Genomic DNA, 23,040 nt, shown 5'->3' with positions numbered 1-23,040 from the left:
GGACTGGGTGAGTTGGAAAGGGCACGTGCTGTTTGTAGGGGCCACTGCTGTCTGGACATAGCCAGTTAGTGCCATGTGAGAATGTTGTGGGCCCAGTTTGCCAGATATTTTCAATTTTTTTTTCCTTAGAGATGCTGGAAATCCACACTTTTATACGGAATCTTACAATGTTTAGATATTGGCAAGCAATTATTTTTTTTAAAACACTGTGCAGGGGCCAGAGGGGCCAAACAGACTTATCAGTGGGAAAATTTGGCTCAGGGTGGCCAATTTGCGACCTCCAATGTAAGAACATGCATGCTTTGTCCTTTTGTCCTTGAGACAACTCCTCTGGCCCCAGTTTCCCCTCCAGAGGGCCATATCCATAGTTTCTGACCCAAAGTAGGCCCTTCCAGTACTAGGGGAGGTAGAGGCAGCCCTCAGAGCTGTGAGCGCTGTCAGGGTGAATGTGGCAAGTAGATGCTGAAGAGGTGGACGCACCAGCAGCTGTTCTGGAGCAAGGATCCAACAAAGAGAGGTGGACTCATGTCAGGTGCCTGGGTTTGTCTGTCATCCTGTCCTGCATGACAACTTACCCACAGACCAGCCCTAAATTCTGGGCCCAAGATCCCATAGGAAATAAGTGGCAGAACCAATGCTTGGATAAAATTACTGCAAAGTTCTATTTTGTTCTGTCTGGGACTGTTCCACATAGAAGAATATCTAAATAGAAAACCCTCTTCCCCAACATACACGTTTCTAAAGTCGCTGCTTTCAGGGCAGCTGCTGCCCAATAGAGGAAACAATTGCTTTTGCATTTACAAGTATGTGTGGTCTCTGATTCCAGGGATATCATGGGCAATTGGCATCCCTTGTCCCATTAAACGAGGCTGATAATACAAATGGTTGAATGTGGTTTTGGTTAGGAGGTACGAAAGACCTCCAAAAATAGCCAAAGCTTAAATAAATAAGTAGATAGATAGATAAAAATAGCACAGCCTGAGAGGTCTCTGTACAGACTTGTGTAATCTACATTTCTCTTAGAAAGGTAAAGAAGGCACTAGTTAATATAAGAGATGGTGGGGTTTGCTGAATGTATATAATATCCACAGTGGAAGTCAAACTCTGGATGGGAGGAGGGGGAACTCTTAGAATAAAAATAGGTAATGACGCGCATGGACATCTGTGGAGTTGCCTATGGAATGGTTGTAGGGGTGGATCAACTCATAGAGGGCTTGGTATGTCCCAAATACACACCCCAAAAGGCCCACGATGCTGATCATCATGTCCTTTGCAATGGTGGCACAGCTCATGTCTTCAGGGTAAAAGGTGATGAGCTCCAGGAGGGGCGGGATGATGAGGGCCAGGGCACTGCTGCTCACGGAGCTCATCAAGGAGATGATCAGCTCCAGGCGGGGGATGATGATGGCTGAGACACCTGCAGGGGCAAAGAAATGGTGTCACTGAGGTTCCCGCAAGAAGGGAGCTCAGGAAGAAACCATTTTGGGGAGCCTTATGATGCCACCTGTCTGATAAGTCATTCAGGAGAGGTGGGGAAGGAGCCCATTGCAGACTTGAATAGGTCAGGCACCATGGCTCTGGACTCCCACCTCTGTTCTGACCACTTTCCTTTTATGTTTTAACTTACTGGGTTTTTCACATATAATATTTATTGGAAAGGCCCCTCGACCACCTATTATAACCTACTCGTTGTAGAGATGGGGAAATCTAGAGCTCTAGAGGTCACACAGCTGAGGTGAGAATCCATTCCAATGCCCAATCGAAGGCCCTTTCCACTCTCCGGTGGGGCCTCCCATTTATAAGAAGGAACTTGGTCCATCATTGGTACTCAACAAGTGCTTGGCTCTTACTTGGACGCTGAATCTACGGTGAATGTGTACTAATCTACATAATATAACCACTGTCTCTAGAAGCAAGGATATGAAAAATGAGAGCTAGCTCGTTGCTGTCAGAATCTCAGCCACGTGTTTTCATACTCTTAAAAGGATCTGGATAATGAAGGAGGACATAAAACACGAAGACAGCATTAGGCTGCTCACTCCCCATCTCTCCTATAAATACTCAAATCTCTCCATTTTTTATGCATATAATGAACATATATCATGCATTTTTCTAGGGGAGTCCAATTTTGATCATGTTTAAAGGGGCATGAATAAATATACAACCTATGTGGTTCAACTTTATACAACCATATGATTGTCCTATGAACAAATTAGGGAAAACCTGTTCGGAAAGCACCCTCACTAATTTGCTGGCTCTTGAAGAAAATATCATGTGTTTATGAAATTGCTCCAACACATATAATCAGAGAATGAGAGAGACAGACTCTCATGGTTGGGAATCCATCAGTCCTCTAATGGGATGGTCCCTGTCACAGTATTCCTTCATCAGATGTTTAATAAATTTCTTAAAGGGGTACAGAGAAAGGTCGGTGTCTGTCCTCCAAGAGAGCTCACAGTGACAGAGAAGATATGTTCAAGGAAGCTCTAAAGCAGGATAGACCGGAAGGGTGCTAAGTGTCAGGTCTGGTCATGTCAACCCATGGCTCTCTGTGGCCTGCTCTCCTTGAGGCCCTGCAAATCCTCTGGCTTCATGTTGGATCACTCCCCACTGCTTTTAGTTTTCCAAAAAGGCCAGATGTCAATATTTGCCTCAGATCTGTGCAGAGCCTGCTCCCTACACCTGGTACACTCTTCACTCCTCCATCTACCTCCTACTTATCTTTCAGGTCTGAACTGACCAAGGCTAAGGGTATGTGCTCTTAGGGTATCTTGTTCTTATGACCCTAACCATCAAATGAACATCTTTATTGCTGTAATTATGTTCCTGCATATATTTCCCATCCAACTGTAAGCCTCAGGAGAGCAGGAACCCTTTCTTACTCCTTATTCATGATTGTGTCTCTCGTGCCTAGCACAATGTCAAGCACATAGTGGGTGCTCAACAAACAATTGTTGAATGAATGAAGGGTAACAATTGACAGATGACTAAAGGAGGAGGATGTGGTCATTCAGCCTATACCAGAAGCAGGACATGGTATTACGTCAGCTGTCTCTAGTGATGCCTTCCCTGAACTTGAGTGGCCTGAACCACTCAGTTTTTCTCTTCAACTGACACCTTTCCTTAGGAAGGATCTCAAAACAATATATTGTCAGGTTCCCGATGTCTTGGAACAGACTGGGAACTCTGTAACACCTGAAACCAAGCAGGTGCTGTTTCTGCTTATAGAACCCCAGTTAAGGAAAGTATAACATCTGATGGCATCTCTGCTGGGCTGCTCCAAGCACTACACAGTTTCTCCTGACCCCCAACTGAGACGGAATTCCCCCAACTTTAAACTTGGACGCGTGGAACTTTTAAGACTCAATTACGCTCTCTCTCTTTCACAACAATTCCACAGGTGGTTGAGGACAGATATAGAAGTTACCCAAACCCTCACTTCTGCTGGTTCTTTCCCCCATTCCTCTTGGGGCACCTTTTCTAATCTCTGGACATGCTTTGAGAAAGAACCCCTGGCATCCCTGTTCATTCGGTCTGTATAAGAAGCAGGGCATGGTATTAGGTCAGCTGTCTCCAGTGATGCCTTCCCATGTTCATGATGTTTCCCAGACATCTACTAGACTAGAGCACCTAATGTAGAATGAATGAGTGAATAAGTGAATGGAAAGAAGCACGAGGGAAGGGAGAAAGGAAGGGAGGGTGGAAGGGAGAGAAAAGAGTGCACCCAAAGAGTGATCTCCAAGCCCTTAACAAAGGGCCCTAAGGGGATCAGGCCACAGAGAGCCATGGAAGGGCTCTGAGCAATGGGTTCACATGAATGGACCTGACCCTTAGCACCCTTGGGGTTTTCCCCTACAGTTAAACACACTTTATGATTAGGAACTTGACCCTAATTTATAATAGACAGGAATATGGCACAATGGAAAACACAGACAACATAACCCACACTCAAATCCCAGCTCTGTCACGTAGCAGCTATACCATTTGAGCTGTTACTTAAATTGTGTGAGCCACAGTTTCCTCAGTTGTTACTATTGTGCTGCTAAGCTTTCATGAGTGTTAGATAATATCAGCACCACGCCTGGCATACAGAGGCAGACAGGAGTGTGATCGAATGAATGATACTTCTTCCTCCCATAATCCAGCTAATGCATACCTTCTATGTGTAGGTGGTAGAGATTACTATAATATTTACTATGTAGTAGTTCTGTTGAGCCCATTTTTCAGGTGGAAAGTTGAGATTCAGAGCTAAAATATCTTGCACAAGCTCACAAAGAAGGCAAGTGGCAGAGCCAGTAAATAGTGAGGTAGATGCCAGTGTGGCTGCCAGCCACAGCTTTGGGTAACGCGTGCCCTTATCCTACTCACAGGTCACACAGACCAAGGCTGTGCGGACAGACAGGTCTGCAAACAGTGTCCAGCTCTCTGACACCTGGGAGACGACGAAGGGGATGATGATCTCAGCGGGGACGTGGAACTGGAGGGCGTAGGTGAAGAAGATGCCAATGGAGTACATCAGCTTGACTGACTGGTACAGCCTGCAGACACACAGAGAGGACGGGAAATGCAATGTGGCTCCTGGGCAGGGCCATGCAGGACTCGCTCACCTCTCAGAAGCCAGTACCTGCGACAGAGCTGGCTAACTTCCAGTGACTAAGGCTGGACCTGCCATCCATCAGAGCCACCTGGAAGCTTATTAAAAGTGCACATCCCTGGAGAGTCTTAGTCAGCAAGTCTGTGGCTCAGAAATCAGTGCCTTTTTTCTTTTAGTTTTTTAAAAAGGTATATCACCCTGGCTGGTTTTGCTCAGTGGATAGAGCATCAGCCTGCGGACTGAAGGGTCCCAGGTTCGATTCTGGTCAAGGGCACATACCTCCGTTGTAGGCGCGATCCCCTGGTCTGGCTGTCGGGAGGCAACCAATTGATGTGTCTCTCTCACGTCAATGTTTCTCTCTCTCAGTCTCTCCCTCTCCCCTCCACTCTAAAAAGCAATGGAAAAATATCCTTGGGTGAGGATTAACTAAAAAAATAAAATAAATAAAATAAAAAAGGTGTATTGGCATAGAGTAAAATTCATAGCACTAAAGCCCTGTAGTGAAAAACCTCCCTCCCACCCTTACCAGTTTCTTTTTCCACAGACAATCCCTCGAACAGTTTTCTTGTAGCTCTTCCAGAAATCAGTAGATATACAAGCTTATTTAGACTACAGGCACACACACACACACACACACACACTCACACGGCAGCATCCTCTACACACCACTGAGCTCTGTCTTTGTTCATTAACTATGTCTTGGAGATTGTTCCCTATCAGTACACATAGATCTGGCTCTTCTATTTAACAGCTGCTTGGTATTCCAATTGCATGGATATACTACAGTTTTTTAACCAGTCCCCAGTGAATGGATATTTAGATTATTCCTAGTTTTTTTCTGCCAGTAAACAGTGCTGCCAAGGCTATCCTTGTACATATATCTCTGCACATATAGTGTGCAATCCCAGAAGGAGCAATGATGGGTAGAAGTATATGAGATTTACTATTGCGATAGCTGTTGACAGTGGCTGTGTGTGGTCCTAGCCTATTGGAGGGCTGGTTCCCACATCCTTGCCCAAACAGTGTCTGAACACCTGCTGCTCTTTGCCTTTGGGCTTTTAAAAAATTGGCATTTCTGTTATGAGGGAGATATAGCGTTTTTAAAAAATGTAAAAAGCCATTTTCTGGGATTTGTCAGAGAATGTGTCATCATGGCCATTTTTTCTTGGGCTGTTGGTCTCATTATCAGGGAGGGTTATTTGTTTATCCCTTCTTGCAGGCTGCTCTGGCGAATCTCATGACCAGCCAGGTTTAGAGCACGTGTGAAGTCCTCATGGCACCCGATGTCCATGTTTTCCAGTTGAGCCCCCACCCCCACCCCGGAAGGAAAAACGCCCTGTCCCAGGTGGCCAGTGGCAGCCCACATTGCCCAGAATAGGAACAGCCTATGAGGATGCTATATGACTTGTGTAAAATAAGTCTCAACTTCAAAGAAATGCCACATTTAACATCTAGTCAGTACTACAACGCGGTGAGGAGGGTGGGGCTGGTGATACATTTCTCATTTTGCAGTTGTGGCCTTGTAGGAAATGAATGGCCCACCATCCTACTTACCCCAAAGTCCCAGGGTGTGGGGACACATAACCATGATAATAGCCAACATTCAATGAGAGCCTACTGTGTGCCAGATACTTTTCTAAGCACTTTGTGTATGATCAATTAATCCTGAGAGAGTGTGGAAGTCATCTGGGCTGTTCAACAAATCCTTCCAGTTCTTCCAAGTACGTGGTAGAATTAAACTTCCCTGCCCCTGGAGTGAGGCATGGCCGTGCACTTGGTTTTGACTGATGCAGTGCTATCAAAAGAGGTGTATGCTTTGGCAGCTTCGTGGTAGAGGGCATAGTTCAGGTGCGCTCTGTTATGGCAAACAGCAACATTTCAGGGAGGGGCTGTTCCTTCAGTCTGAACCCTGAAGTGGGGATGGTGCAGAGCTGAGCCCCAGCCATCCCATAATGGACATGCAGCATGAGCATATGTTTAAGCATTTGTGTGTATTCAGTTATTGAGATTTCGGAGTTGTTTATTATTGGAGCATAACCTAGTCTATCTTGACGGATACAATTCAGCAATGGTATTACCCTCATTTTACAGAGGATGGAAATGAGGTCTTCGAGATTGGGTAGCCTGTCCAAGGTCATATGACAACCAGGATGCAAATCCCATTACACAGCGTTAGGACTTGTGCTCTTAAGTACATGGCTCTACTGACTGCTTAGTCACTATGTACCCCATATTGCCAGAATGAGAATAGCTAACACTCGATGAATGCTATGTGTCAGCCCCCAAATTTCCTAGATGAATGAATGAATGTGTAAATGAATGAATGATTTAATGTAAGAACTCCAGACCGAATTGCAACCTGGGGTATAGCCATGGCAACCTAGGCCAATTTCAGGAATGAGAGGCCCAAGGAGCTGTCCACCTGCAGGACCCTGAATTATTACTCTGGAGTTAAATTTTTTATCGCTGCTGTTTCTGTTTTCCAAACACTCCTGATCTTTCCTGTTTTAGGGCCTTTGAATCATAGAGTCAGACAGATTCAGTTTCGAGCTTCAGTTTCTCCCAAACAATATGCACCAGGCAAGTTACTTACCTCTCCAAATACCAATTTCCTCACCTATTAAATGGAATTGAAAATAAGGATGCTAACTCATAGTGCCTGGATTGTCAAGTGTACCTGTTATTATAATGCAAACAGTGCTGCCAAGATGTGTCTCTCTCACATCAATGTTTCTCTCTCTCAGTCTCTCCCTCTCCCCTCCATTGTAATTTCTTGCTAATATTAACCCAAGGAAATGCCACATTCTGTTGCTAAGACTCAGAGCCCACCCTGGGTGGCAGGGACATACCAGCAATTGGGCAAGTTGAGAGTGATGCTGGCCTGGGTTTTCAACCCGAACTTCATGTAGCCAAACGACCCCATGCAGATGAAGAGGATGATGACAAGGGACATCCCCAAGTACAGAACAAGAGAAAACTGCTGTGGATGCTTCATCTGGTTTTGGAGAGGCAGAACCTGGTGGTGAAAGGAAGTTGTAAAAGGAAAGGTAGAAGGAGATGTGACACCTTGTGAAGGAGCCGGTTCCCCACAAGCACAGACATCCTTTTCTGGTGGCCCTGGGGCCAGGAAGGGGCCTCTCCACCTGGCCACACCCCCTTTCACTTCCCTCCATGCTCTCTATTGCCAGGACTGCCCTCCTCCATCTGGGCTGGATAGTGAATCCTCACTCAGTCTTCAAAGCTTAGCGTGGTGCACGAGGCATTTGGGGCCCTGAGAATGGGTCCTGACATTCCCTTCCACCAGAAGATCATATTCTCACTTTCCATAAATACTATTATTTGCTCATCTGGGACAATGACTGGCTTCCCTCGAGAGCACAAGGGACCCTTTGCTTAAAGCCCACATCAATCTTACCATACCGACGCCCTCAAACGTGAAGACGGCTGTGCCGAAGAACAGCAGGAAGTTCTCCCAGCTTGCCATCAAGGGCAGGTTGCCGGGATCCGGAATCTCCTGAAAGGAAGGGGAAGAAGGGCATTGGCTTTGCCATGGCACAAAAATCATTGCCTGGTAAACAGCTGGGCCAGCCCTGATATCAACAGAGACAGTGTTACGAGCACCCAGGAGATATCTAGAATTGCTCAGCCTTCTCAACTTTTAAAAAGTTATTTTTATTGTGGTAAAATACACATAGCATGAAATTTACATATTTAACCATTTTCAAGTGTACAGTTCAGTGGCATTAAGTACATTCACATTGTTGTGCAACCAACACGACTAGCCATCTCCAAAACTTGTTCATCATCCCAAACTGAAACTCTGTACCCATTAATAACTCCCCATTATCCGGCCCCCTGGCCACCCCTAATCTACTTTCTATCTCTATGAATTTGACTAGTCTAGGTACCTCATGTAAGTGAAATCAGACCATATTTGTCTTTTTGTGATGGCTTACTTCACTTACCATCGTCTTTAAGGTTGATCCATATTGTTTACCATAGATCAGAATTTCATTCCATTTTAAGGCTGAATAATATTTCATTGTATTTACCGTATTTGTTTATCCATTCGTCCAGTGATGGGCATTTGGGTTGTTTCTACCTTTTCGCTATGGGGAGTCCTCTCATCTTTAAATGTGGGACCCAGAGAGGAGAGTGGAATTGCCTGAGGCTACCCTCCAAGTTAGGGGCACAGCCCAGATAAGGATTCCTCTCTCCTCCTAAAAGTCAATAAGAATAAAAAATCTTACAAAAAAATCTTGAAAAAATTAAAAATCTTTAAAAAAAAGTGTTCACAGCTATCACCATAGCAGGGGCTGCTCAGAGCAGGGGGGTCACCTTCCTTACCTTGACCTGCCCACAAAGGTAATAATGCTCCCCAAGTGTCTCAGAAACCCCAGACACTGACCCACTTCTGGCTTCAGGCACAGACCTGCATGATATACTCAAAGATCAGAATCATGCTCCCCAGGGTGGTAATGTTGGCCAGAGTCGAGAAGACGGACAGCACATTGAGGTTCTGGATAAACACCAACAGGACCAGGAAGGGCAGGATGGTCAGCATGTAGAAGCGAATGTCCAGGATGGGAGTCAGCACCAGCATCTTCCTGGGTTGGCAGGTGTTGGAGGTCACGTGGGCTTCTTCCACTATCTGACATAGAGCACAAAGCAGGGAGGATAAGTAGGGGTAAAGATTAAACAAAGGATACCCACTTAAGTTTCTATTTCAGATGATGAACAGGTAACTTTTTAGTACAACTTGTCCCAAATATTACATAGGACATAATCATAGTAAAAAAAAAAGTTATTTGCTGCTTATCGGAAATTCCAATTTAACTGAGTGTTATATATTTTTATTTGCCAAATCTGGTTATCCTAACTGTAGTGCCCATGACTGTGACAACCAAAAACTCTTAGAATCATAAAATCTCCTTTTGTCATCTTCTTCCCTACGAAATGGTTTTCTTTCATACACTCAAACATCGGAAGTTGATTACACAAAGGTATTTTCTTCTACTTTAGATAGCTCTAAAAGGTAGAAAGCTCTCAATATTGGGCACCATCTATCTACTTGAATATTTCATCTACATTACTTGTTATAGTTCTGGCTATTTGAGAGCACAAACACAAATATGTTCTCTCTACTCCATGAAGTCAAGAGAGAAGGCTAAGATTGGTTTGTAATGCCTGTTAGGAATGTAATGAGGGCAAGGTTGTAGCTTGTTCGCCTTACATTTAATTAGTCATCTCTATATGACAACCGTCAGATACTTAAAGTAAATCTTACTAACACTTTTCAGGCTAAAAAAAATCTCAATTATTTCTGATTGGACATGATTGTAAGCCTCTCTCCATCCTGGTTACACCCCTCTCTGATCCTTTAAAAGAGTGATTCCCAGGATTGAGAACTCCCAAGAGTAGTCTCATCAGGGATGAGAAATGAAGCCATCTCCTCCCATGATCTGAACTGTATACTTTTGCTCATGCAGCCCTAGCAGTAGGAGGTCTGCTCTTCTCCCATTCTATCTAGAAGAGGCCTCTTTACCTGTTGTAAATTGTCTGCCATAAACATAAAATACACACTGCAGAAGCCCAGTTGAGTGACGATTAATAAGAAGCTGACAGTGTACCTGGGAAGGAAAAGGAGAGGCAGACAGAGGGAGAAAATTATTTTTTAAAAATGCACTCATTTCTATTTTTTGAAATAATTATTTCTGTTATTTTAAATATTTCCCCACTTTTCTATATTGAAAATTTTCAAGTCCACAGAAAAAGGTGAAAGACCAGTATAATTAACATTATATATCCTTTAACTAGATATACCAATTGTTAACTTTTGGCCCTAACTGCATCATGTATGTATTACACACACACACACACACACACACACACACTTTTTCAGAACCATTTGAAAGTCAATTGTAGATAGAACACTTCAACTCTAAATACCTCGGCATACCTCTCTTAAGACTATGATGCCCAGAAAATCAACTTCAATATACACATATAGTCCATATTTTTAAATAACCCAATTCTCTCCAAAATATCTTGATTAGCTGTGTGTTTTTTTAATTCAGAATCTAATCAAGGTTTGTATATTGCATTAAGGCTGTGTCTCTTTAGTCTTTTTTCATGTGGAACAGCCCCAAATCCGCCTTTTTTGTTTTCCATGACCTTGTTTTTCTGGGAAGAGTCCAGGCCAACTGTCGTGCTGAATGCCCCCATTGTGGACTTGTATAATTGTTTCCTCGTGATCAGGTCTAGATAAGCACTTTGGTAAACTTACCACATAAGTGATATTTTGTACGTTTTTTCATCATATCGAGAGGCACATGATGTCCTGTGGTTACACTGTGAAGTGACTGCCAGACTTTTCCAATGTACATTTCCTTCTCTGTAATCTGATGGTAAAACTTTGAGATGGCATGAAAATCTGATTCCCCTCAAACTAAGGGTTTTAACGTTCATTAACGACCCTTGCCTGAATCAATTATTTCATTAGTGGTTGCAAGGTGGTGGTTTTCTAATTTTATCTGTCATTTCTTCTAAATTTATTAGCTAGCATTATTCTTCCTCCGCTTTTTAAAAAAATTACAATAGACTCACATTAATTTTTTTGAACTTTTGAGCCAAACTGATGACATTGCTGGGAAGAAAGATTTCAAATGCTCCCTCCGATCCATTATTTTAAAATTTAATATATTATACTCCATCATAATCATTATGCTTTTATTTTTATTTTTAAAATATGTTTTTATTGACTTCAAAGAGAGGAATGGAGAGGGAGAGAGAGATAGAAACATCAATGATGAAAGAGAATTATCGACTGGCTGGTGATTGAGCCCACAACGAAGGCATGTGCCCTGATCGGGAATCAAACCGTGACCTCCTGGTTCAATGCTCAACCACTGAGTAACAATGGCTGGGCTCTCTTAGATTTTTAAATTGACTCCATTTGAGGATGCATTTATTTATTTTTAGGGAACAAAAATATGCTCCTCTACTTAGATTCTAAAGTTTAGATCGGTGTTTTTCAAAATTGGGTTGTAGTGTCAATTGCATCAGAATCATCTGAGGTTTAGGCATTCCTGGCTCTCATATCAGCTTTTGAGTCAGAGGCTGGGTGAGGTCATGTGAGATTTCAAAATGGAGAAGTCTTTTCTCTCTTTACTAGGCAGATTTTCAAACATATACAAAAGCAATGACAATAATTCAGAGAATTCGTGTGTGCCCATGCCAGCCTCAACAACAGTGAAGTTTTTTCCACTCCTCTTCCATCTATCCCTTCACCCCTACACCACACACATGCTTCTTTTGTTGGAATATTTGTAGCAAACTGAAGATCTCGTGGCACTTCACCTGTCAATAACTCAGAATGCAACCCTAATGGACAAGGACTTAAACAAATAGCCATCATGCCATTACCAACCCTGACAAAATTAACAATAATTCATTTATATTATTTAATATTCAGTCCATATCAATATGAATAATGTTTCTCTAATTGGCTCAAAAATGTCTATTTTACAGTTTCTAAAAAGTTTATGCATTGCATTTAGTTATTAAGTCTCTTAAGTTTTTTAAACTGCTATATCCCCTTTGACCTGTTTTATTTGTTTTTCTTTGCAACTTTTAATTTTTTGGTTAGTATTGAAGCTATCAGATACTTTGTCCCATAGTATGGCCCACTTTCTAGATTTTAGTTGATGACTTCATAATGTCAGTTATCTTGTTGCTCTATCCTGTGTTTCCTGTAAACTGATGTTAGATCTAGCAGCTTGATTAGACTGAGGTTCAGCATGTATCTTCCTAGTGAGGATATTTCAGAGGTGTGCTCTGTACTCCCTACTGTACCCTTTTATAAGATACCTCACGCCTGGCTGTCCTGTGTGTAAACATGAGACGCCAAGATTAGTACCTGGGGTCTGGTGGTGTCAGTGTATTCTTCCTTCACGAAGTTTCCCAATACCTTTCAGCTAATGGCTTGAACATCCATTGATGATTGCTGACTACATGCAATGGGCAGTTTTGTTTTTAATCTTTCATTGATTTATTTTTTATTTTTATTTTTAGAGAGAGAAAGAAAGGGGGAGAGAGAGAGAAACATTGGTGCAGGAGCAAATCATTGATCTGCCGCTTCCCGCACACCACCACCAGGGATCGAGCCTGCAACCGGGCATGTGCCCTGACCAAGAATTAAAGTGGCAACCTTTCAGTGCATAGGACACGGCTCAACCCACTGAGCCACACCAGCCAGGGCTGAAATGAGCAGTTTTTAATCAAGCTCCCCAGGTACCCCTTGGCACACTAAAAATTACCAATCATTGTTATAAATGTTTTCCCAACTCTCTCTCAGTTACTGGACCGCCAGAGAAATGGAATGGTGGGAGCTAGATGTTCTGGATTCCAGCCCTCGCTCTGCTACTGCATTCCTGTGTCAACTTGGGCAGCTTTATTGCCCCATCTGGGCTTCATTTTTTCCTCCATTAGAATAGCCATGGTTATGGTGATCTCTAAGGACTCTTTCTACCCAAATGTTTTCCTCATGGTGCCATCAGAAACTGACAAACCGTGGTAACAAAGGATGGGGCAATTAGGAGTCACCCATTATTGCTGCCCCAAGATTTCACTGGCCTGATAATTAGTGTGACTCCTAATCAGGAGATCAATGACCTACTGAGAGTCCCAAGTGAGGCGTGGCCACAGGAATCTTGGGAGCCACAGTGCTGACTCACTACCTCCTGAGGGGCTCTGCTGGGAAGGATGAAACGTGAGGTCCTTTTTAAGATTTTTTATTGGTTTTTAGAGAGAGAGAAAAGTAGAGGGAGAGAGAGAGCAATATCAATGTGAGAGCAGAACATGGATGAGCCGTCTTGTGCACAACCCCTACGGGGATCGAGCCTGCAAACCTGGGCATGTGTCCTGACCGGGAATCGAACTGGCAACCCCTTGGTGCATGGGAAGATGCACAATGGCCAGGGCTGAAATGTCAGGTTCTTGATCGAATCTCTGCTCCACCACTATCTCTATGTCCTTGGATGTGTTATTTTGTCTTTATGAGCCTTGGTTACTTCATATTCCCAGGACAAAAACCCCCCAGCCTACCTCACAAAGTCATTGAGAAGATCCAAGGAGCCAAGACATAGAAAAGCATTTTGTATGTCTTAAACTTTTTATCAAGCAAGGGAACAACCTAAATGTTCACTATTAGGAAAAGGATTAGATAAATCTATGTTATACATCCATACCGGGAACATCGTGAGCTTTAAAAAAATGAGAGAGATTTCTATGTCCCCACGTGGAAAGAAATTTGAAACATATTGTTAGATGAAAGAGCAGATTTCCAAAAATTATTCTAATTAATGTACAAGATAATACAAAACAACGTGTATATTTTCAGCCCTGGCTGGTGTGGCTCGGTTGGTTGCGTGTCATCCTGTGCACCGAAAGGTTGCCGGTTTGATTTTCCATCAGGGCACATGCCCAGGCTGGGGGCTGGATCCCCAGTAAGGGACGTGCAGGAGGCAGCTGATCAATGTTTCTCTCTCTTTCTTCTACTCTCTAATAATCTTTAAAAATAAAAAAAAAAATATTTTTTAAATCGTAAAAAAATCTTAAAAATATATATTTCCATTCCCACACAGATATCCACATACATGCAGAGAAAAACAAGTCTGGAGGAACACTGACTAACTAGATAGCAGTGGTTACTTCTTGTGTAAAGAGTGGGAGTGGCAAATGGAACTATTCAAGGAGATGCTCTATATTGTTTGACACTTTGTAATAAGGACATATTCATTTAAAACCTGTGTAACTAGAAATAAAGGAAGATCAGGTGAGGATTATTAGTGCCGTTGTTGTTGTTATTATTACTGCCAGGACATCTATGACTACTACCTTCCCCACACCGAGTGGGTCCTCAGCCAGGCGTTTGGGCAGGTTTCAAGGCTATACATCATGGCCTCTCCGTAGTTCACAAAACTCTTTTGCAGTCTAGAGAAAGAACAAGAAATGCATAACTTAGAAAATTTTGTGAAAAGTACAATTTACTCCTATAGTGAGTAACTATGATATATTTGGGTGTTAACATGGAGCATTCTAGTAATTTTCTAGCAACACTATTACGGAAATATTTTATAACAGTATATACCTGAACAACTTTCAGGAGTCAGCCTCTTCTCTTTTTTTGTAGCATTTTTTAAAAACACTACTACTTAATTGGATTTTTAAAAAGTAAGCAGTAGCTGTGAGTGGATTAGTCTGCGAACCAGGAAGAGAGGATGTGAAAGGAGGTGTGAAGTGTGCAAGCCCGGTCAGGGGGAGGAGGGAGGAGGAGAGAGGGGTTGGGTTTCTGGGCTCACATTCCCTCCTTCCCACGGCTGAGGGTGTTGGGACATTTGGGAGGCCTGTCCGGGACCATATCACACGCAAAGATGATACTCGGGCTCCTGCCCAGCAGCCCTGTAGGATGTGACACCCACATTCCAGCCTATCTTGTCCCTCTTCCCTCGGCGGCCCTTCCTCGGGGTGGGGAAGGCCCTGCTGAGGAACTGCCCTGAGTAAGTGGGAGCAGCAGCAGCAGCAGTTTGTTGAGGACCCTGATCCCCATGTCAATTGCAGGACTGAGGGGAGAAGCTGGGAGGGGAAAAGATCCCAATATGCCCTCTCTGATAGCTGGGAGACCTTGAGTCGGTCTCTTTATTTTTTTAATTTTTTAAAAAAATATATTTTATTGATTTCTTACAGAGAGGAAGGGAGAGGGATAGAGACTTAGAAACATTGATCAGCTGCCTCCTGCACACTCCCTACTGGGTATGTGTCTGCAACCAAGGTACATGCCCTTGGAATCGAACCTGGGACCCTTGAGTCCGCAGGCTGACGCTCTATCCATTGAGCCAAACCGGTTAGGGTTAGTTGGTCTCTTTAGATTTCTGGGCCTCAGTCTGGGTTTGGGGGAGGAGACAGTGAGAGATGGATACAGAGATGTGTTGGGAAGGCCGCATGGTTCTTCTATTTTTATTATTACTATGCTTGGCATTTCAAATATAAAGGAGGTCACAATGCATAGGACTGGCAAACATTGGCCTGAGGATTACAAATTCAAAAGCTCTGGGGACCAAACCGGTATCGGTAATGTGGTGAGAAGGGCTGGTATGGGACAACGGGGAATAGTGGAGACAGTGGCAAACCCTCTGGTTCATTCCCCCTCCTGAAAGGGCTTGACTGGGACTTGGCTTCAGCTGAATGAGTGAAGCCCCAGAGGTGCCAGACTGTCTAACAGGCAAGAAGAAGATGAAGATCTTTTTTAAAATGTGAAATCTCTGAATTTTTAAATGTAGGCTAAAACAAAACAAACCAAAAACTGTGGAATTTCCCCAAAACATATCCAAAGGCCATAGTCAGCTCTCATGCCATCAATCTGTAACCTCTGTATTAGAAAAATGGAAAAAGAAAAAGAAAAAAGAAAAACAAGTAATCAAAAACAAAAACAACAAACAAACCCCAGGGGAAGGCTATCATGTGTGGCATAGATATTAGAAGACTACTCGGTGATATGATGGCCCCAGTAAGCTTGAGGGAAAAAGAAATTTGCAAAATGTTAGAGTGGAGTCAGAGAGGTCTTGGAATACCAGCTCTGCCACTCCCTAGCTTTGTGACCCTGAGCAAGGCATCTAACGCAGATCTAAGTCTCAGTTTGCTCATCTGTAAAATGGGAATAATGGTGCTATAAAAGTTTACTGTAAGGAGTAAATAGAAGGTTTGCAAAGCTCTCGCCATGTGCCTGCCACAGTGTAATTGTGCAATAAATTTAATTGCAGAATGAGTAAGTGCTCTTAACAATGTTTTGTGAGCTGGAAAGTGCTCCACAAATTAGGTGTGACTGATATAGTCTCCAGATACACCTAGTTGGGTTTGATAAATTGGCTTTAAGAGGAGTTTCATCAACTTTGACTTTGGAAGTCTTTCTGCACGTGTCTGATGACTCGTTTAGACTTACACACCTCTGGAACAGCTCGGTGCTATGGATACAGAGCCACCAGGTGGTGGGAAGTAAGGAGTTACCAATCACCCATGAATGGTAGTTTTTAAATAGGAAACTCTCAGCATTACTTGTTTTCACTGCATTTGTCTTTTCTTTGCATTGAAGTTTAAAAAATATAAATACTGAGTATCAGATGTGTGCTGTATTAATGACTGATGTAATTGCAAACTAGTCATTTCATCGCTAACTTTTTCACTTTTACTAAATTGTCCCCCAAAAGGTTTATCTGGAACCAATGACCCATACAAAGTGCGTGTATGGGAGGTGGGGGGAGGTTGAGGAAGAAACATATCTCTAAGTATCTCACATAAACATGGCGGTTTATAGAGCATGTCTGCATCTTGTATCAATGTGATCTCTCTAGGTTCAGGGGGAGCTGGAGCTTGACAGTATCGCCCAGCTAGTTAGCAGCAGAGTTGGGCCTGAACCCAGGAGTTTCCAGTGGAGTTCTTTATCACCGCCTCTGTAGAATCTAGAACAGCAGGGGCGGTGGTGGCTTGAAGAGATGACCAGGTAATTGGGTTAAGTCAAAGGAAACTGAACACACCCTCAGACAGGGCCTGGCACGGGCTGAGAGAGAAGCGGGACCCTCACCTGTGACTGAGGTGATTGGCGCAGTTCACCAGGATGACCATGCAGTGCACTGTGATGATCCCGATGACCAGCAGGCTGAGGGGACCGACCTGGAGGGCAGTAGAGAGGCGGGGATGGTTAGCCACGCACTGAGGCTCCCACACCCGGGCCTCTCCCAGCCTCTGATGATAAAGCTGCCTCTGGGGTGAGAGCCCCTGCCTGAGTGTCCTAATGCCTCCAGATGTTCTGGCCGACATGCCCTTCTTAGCATCACTATGAAGTGGCTGCCCAACCTCTACAGGACATTTCCAGTGGCAGAGCACTCACTCCTTCCTAGACTTGGGACTTTTCCTCTGGCACGGGTGTCAAACACAGGCACTCATGACATTGTGGGCCAGGTGATTCTTGGTTGTGGGGGCTGTCCTGTGTGTTTTAGGATGTTTAGCAGCATTCCTCGGCCTCTACTCATCAGGTATCCGTGGCATGCTCCCTTTCCAAACTAGTTGTGACAACCAAGACTGTCTCTAGACATTATCCATATCTTTGGGGACGTGTGTGAAAAATTGTCCCCAGTTGAGAGTCACTGCCTTCGTATGTCTAATTTGTCAATATTTCTTTTACTTTTAACTAAAAGTTGTATATATTTAAGGTGTACAACATGATGAGTTGATATACACATAGATAGTAAAATGATTACTGTAATCAAGCTAATGAACATATCTTCTCACATAGTTTCCATTTTTTCTTTGTATGTGGGAAGAGATTAAAAACAAGAGGGCTCATTATTAATCATAATCTCCCATGCAGTGCACTGGGCATTGAGTAAAGAGGGTCTGGCTCACCTCCTTTGTTCTGGATACTCATACCTTTAGAGATGTGACCTGAGATAATATTATCTATCATAAAGAAACAAATGAGAGATCAAGAGTACCACTAGATTCCACTAGAATGTAACCTCCTTATAGCAGAGACGCTGCCTTATTTACTTCTATATTCCCAGGCCCTAAGAATGCACATAATGGTTTTTCAATATACATATTTCTTGAGTGAATTATGGTCAAAGGTTCTGATGGGAGATTAGGAAGCAAAATAAAAGGACAAGAGAATTATCTTAAACAGCAAATTCCACATTGGCAAAGACAGTGGCAATGGGGTAATAATACTCTTTAGAAATTCTAGAACCCTGAGAATTCCAAAGGGGAGAGTCCCATTTCTGGGTTAGAACTGCCACAGGTTGGAAGTTATAACAGAAACCAGGGTCTCAATATGCTTTCTTTAGACACGGGGCCACTTACCAGGCCTGGGTAGGAGGAGAAATTCACTTCGATTAAATGGAAATCGTCTGTTTAGCATTAATTCAATACACATGAATTGGGACTTCCCGTGTGCCAGTCTCTACAGTGGGTACGCTGGAGCGGTGTTAAGATAAATCAAAGTTCCTGCCCTCAGAACTTTCAGGTAAGTGAGGAACATAGAAATATTAAAGAAGAAGTGTGTCTCACTTTTGTAAGTGCTGTAAGAATTCCAGGTGAGGTAGGTATAAGTTCTAGAGAACCAGAAGATGACAGTGGCACTAATGTCAAAAGGAATCAGTCAAGTTTTACAGAGGAGGGAGAAGGGAATGGCCTACAAAGAGACAGAGGTGAGTGGCGGGGAGGGTAGGGGACTGGAGAAGACGTTATCCTCATCTTCCAAGCCACTCTCTCAGAGTTGATCAAATGGACTGAAACAGAAGCCACATGTTCCTACTAACTTCAGGGACTGGGCTGCTAATGGGAACGAGGAAATGGGTGGGTGATCCTGGGGCATGGGAGGACTGTGGCAAAGTTGACTATGTATCAGTCTGTGAGGATGGTCTTGAAGAATAATGGCAGGGTGGTGGGGGCATTGAATGAAGTGGTCCAACTTCCGGTTATGAGATAAATAGGCACTGGGGGTGTAATGTACAGCATGAGGACTGCAGTTGACTCTGCTGTGGGGCATATTTGAAAGTTGCAAAGAGAGTAGATCCTAAAAGTTCTCATCTCAAGGGAAAAAACATTTTTTTTTTTTGTACCAGGAGGATGAATGTTAGCTAAACTGATTGTAGTAATCATTTTACAATATCTCTATGTCAAGTCATTATGTGGTACACTTTAAATTCATACAGAGCTGCATGTCAATTATACCTCAACTAGTGGCCCAGTGCATGAAATTCATGCACCGTGGGGCGGGGGGTGTCCCTCAGCCCGGCCTGCACCCTCTCCAATCTGGGACCCCTCAGGGGATGTCCCACAGGGATCAGGCCTAAACCGGCAGTTGGACATCCCTCTTGCAATTCGGGACTGCTGGCTCCTAACCGCTCACCTGCCTGCTGGCCTGCTCACCCCAAACTGCCCCGGTCCCCCCGCCATGGGCCTGCTCGTCCTCAACTCCCCGCTCCCCGCTGGCCTGATCGCCCCTAACCACCTTTGCCTTGGCCCCACCACCATGGCTTTGTTTGGAAAGATGTCCAAAAGGTCTCCTGGAAGGTCTCCCGGTCTAATTAGCATATTACCCTTTTATTAGTATAGATAAAACTGGGAAAAGAATAATGTCCTGTCACCTCCGGGCTCCAGGTTGGCTCCTGTGGATTGATGCCTGCATTCACATTTGCTCTTACAGAGGGTACCTCAAATTGTCTATTGATAAACAGTGCAAAGGCCTCAGGGACCCACCACCCTATTCCCCCAAATGGGTAAACCTAGTTTTCATCACCAGATTCTTCTTACCAAGATGCCGGCATTTTTCATGGCCATGGGAAGACCCAGGAGCCCGGTGCCAATGTTGCATTTCAATAAATGGACCAAGGTTTGCATCATCCTGTGTGGGAAGAGCAGGGAGACAAGAGGGCATGTTAGTGGAAGGGAAGGGTGGCCCAAAACTCAGCCTCCTTCCAGAACCTCCAGCACCTTCTGTGTGGAAGAGGGACAAAACCCGATAAAGTGGACTCTGGTTTAGGTCCCAGGATCTGTCCTGGAGGAGCTGATCCAGAGCTGGGCTAGTTCAGATAGCTCAAAAAATATGTTTTTTAATTGATTTTTTTTTTTTTTTTAGAGAAAGAGCGGAAGGGAGAAGGGGGAGACAGAGAGAGAAACATCGATGTGAAAGTGAAACATTGACTGGCTGCCTCCTGCATGCCTCCTACCTCTGATCAAGCCCACAACCCAGGCCTGTGCCCTGACCACGAATCAAATTGGCAATCCTTTCGATGCATGGGATGATGCCCAACCAACGGAGCCACACTGGCTAGGGGAACTCAACAAATATTTAACATGCACTAAGCATAAAGAAAATGTTTCTAATAATTGCTACCATCTGGATAACTCCCTAGTACCAGTTTATTCATTAACTCACCCAATGGTTTCTTTCATGATTTATTCACTCAATATTTATGAAGACCTACTAGATGTAGCATTTAGGTAGACAGTGAAAAAAATTAACAATTTTCTCAATTTATGGAGTAATTATTGGTGCCAGGTCATTGATTAATTCACTCCCTAGAAAAAACATAACCTCACACCAATATATGGAGTATTTACTGGTTCTCACTCACTCTTTCATCTATTTACCCGACCAGTATACATTTTGAACTTATTCCATGCTATGTATTGGATCAAATTTAATAACATTGCTACTGTGCATGTAGAATGCTTACTATGTGTGTGGCAGGGCTTAGTTAAGTCTATTTATCTAAGGATGGGGGCACCCATTGTCCCTTCACTTCTAAGAGGTGACATTTATTTCTTGGTAACTGGAATTATTGAAAAATATGTCAAAGCAAAAACATTAAACAATATTTTGTCAATTCTTTGATAAGAATTTTTCCAAAAGATTTGCTCTTTCTCCCTACTTCCTCCCTTCCTCCCCTCACTTCTTTCCTAGAGTGGTGTCCGGTCTCACTTGAATCAGGTCTCCTGGGAAAGGGGAGACAAGGTTTTGGAGAAGCTGTTAGCTAACCCCATCATAGATCAGGGCCTTGGAGAGTAAAACATGTGAGGAATTCCTGGGAATTAAAAAAAGTTATATTTATGTTTTTCTTGAAAAATATTACATTGGTGTTATAAAAGGAAATACCAAAATTTCACTAAATGGGAATAATCACCCTTAACATTTTGATTGACATTCTTTTGGGCATCCTTATTTGCTTATTTGCTTTTATAAACACACACCATTTACACAAGGAGAAGCATTATAATACTATATCCTAAACTAATTTTCATTTTGAATAGTATGTCCTATACATTTTTCACAACCATAGATTTCCTTCATCATCTGTAATGGCTGTATTTACTCTCGTGTGTGTGTACATACTTTATTTAAATGATCTCTTATTGTTTCTGAATTGTCAACACTATAATCAGTGTTTCAATAAAATCATCATGCATACCTATCTCTCCCTTCTCTGCCTCCCATTTCTTTCCCCAGAGCAGTCACTACTGCCAGTTGTGTGTGTATGTGTGTATTTTCAAAGAAAGCAAATGCAAAATAGTATTTGTATGTTTTATATAAATATACATTAAGATCTGCAATACATTACAACATTGTCAGCTACAAAGATACCAAAAGGACATGAGAGAGGAGGACATTTCTTGACACCCTTATCAACACTGGGTATTGTCATTTATAATCTCATCATGCCCATGGCTATAATGTGATCTGATTACTAGGTAATAGTCCGCTTGGCAATAAAGTCCTAAGAAAAATTTCCACGTATCCGGGTCTATGGCAGTAAAAGTAGGGACATGAGGCTAGGACGTGACCTTTTGTTTCCTGGATGGGTTTGTTGTTGGGAGGGAGGGAAACAGGGATAGAGAGGAAGAAACAGAGAGAAAATGAAAACTAGTAGATGGAAGAGAGGGGAGTAGCTTGAAACTGCAGCAGAAAGAGCAGCCAGCCTAAGACACAGAATTTTTCCTGGAACCCAGAAACTCATGCTGGGGGTGGCTACTCTGTCTGTGTTCTTTGCAAAAACTGGGCAACAGGTGTAATACCCAGAGCCACACGGATCAACCTTCTCAGATTCTGAAGGTTCTTCCATCCATTCGTCCCTTGTACACTGGGGATAAGTGTGTAAAGAAGAGAGAAGTAGGAAGATGTAGCCCAGAGCTGAAGGCTGCAGCGCTTGACCTCAGACCTGGAAGGGCAGTGCAGCCACTTACGACAATCTATTGGCTTCCTCAGCAGGATGGACACCCTCTGAGCTGGTGTTACTGCTACTCTCGGAGACTGACTTGGACCCGTCATCCAGGGAGTTGGACTCACTGTCGTCCCTTCGAAGCAATGAAGTCTTCGACATGGTGGGGAGGTGGTGGTGGCTCAGGGTTAAGTCCTGTAACAGCCTCAAACCAGCCTTCCATGGGTTTTTCTCCAGAGAAACCAGGGCTGCAGGCCTGAGATGCTAGCTCTGAATCCTTGAGGGTGCCTGCCCTGGGTGGAGCCTGAGCGTGTGAATCAGTGAAATCCCTGGTGGCAGGGGAAGCTGATGTTGATTATGCTTCACCCGGCTTTTGGGGGGACTTAGGAGAGTCTCATCTCAGGAGGACCCTCAGTGCCCCTTGCATTTGATTGGCCACATGCCAGGATTTGCCTGGACTTTCCGCCCCTCCCACTTTAGCCCTAAAGTGAACAGTGTGACTGGGAGGAAGAAGGCACCATTGGACTGGAGGTCCCGGGGACTGGATGTGGGGCCAGGCCCAGTGCTCCCCTACCCCTGGCAAGGGGGAAACCAGAACTACCTCACAATGGAGGCTGCCCAGCCAATAAAGTGCTGCAGAATGCCAGGATGCAGGTGTGGTCCAACAGAGGGAAA

At 43.6% G+C, this 23,040-nt stretch overlaps 1 protein-coding gene across 1 annotated transcript; it reads right to left on the bottom strand.

Moving 5' to 3' along the window:
• Positions 1 to 1,073: 1,073 nt before the first annotated feature.
• On the bottom strand, positions 1,074 to 22,527 carry SLC36A3 (solute carrier family 36 member 3). The gene is made up of 10 exons (XM_070414194.1): positions 22,391 to 22,527; positions 19,961 to 20,051; positions 17,232 to 17,320; positions 14,492 to 14,587; positions 10,140 to 10,224; positions 9,027 to 9,245; positions 8,010 to 8,108; positions 7,444 to 7,610; positions 4,369 to 4,538; positions 1,074 to 1,417 (listed from the first exon to the last, which is right to left on the bottom strand). The coding sequence occupies exons 1-10, from the start codon at positions 22,525 to 22,527 to the stop codon at positions 1,128 to 1,130; spliced, it is 1,443 nt and encodes a 480-aa protein (XP_070270295.1). The 3' UTR covers positions 1,074 to 1,127.
• Positions 22,528 to 23,040: the final 513 nt, after the last annotated feature.

The sequence above is a fragment of the Myotis yumanensis genome, unplaced genomic scaffold (genome assembly GCF_028538775.1).
Source record: "Myotis yumanensis isolate MYYU_CA2020_CCGP unplaced genomic scaffold, mMyoYum1.0.hap1 SCAF_5, whole genome shotgun sequence".
NCBI lineage: Eukaryota > Metazoa > Chordata > Mammalia > Chiroptera > Vespertilionidae > Myotis > Myotis yumanensis.
This window is presented reverse-complemented; position numbering and strand designations above follow the sequence as displayed.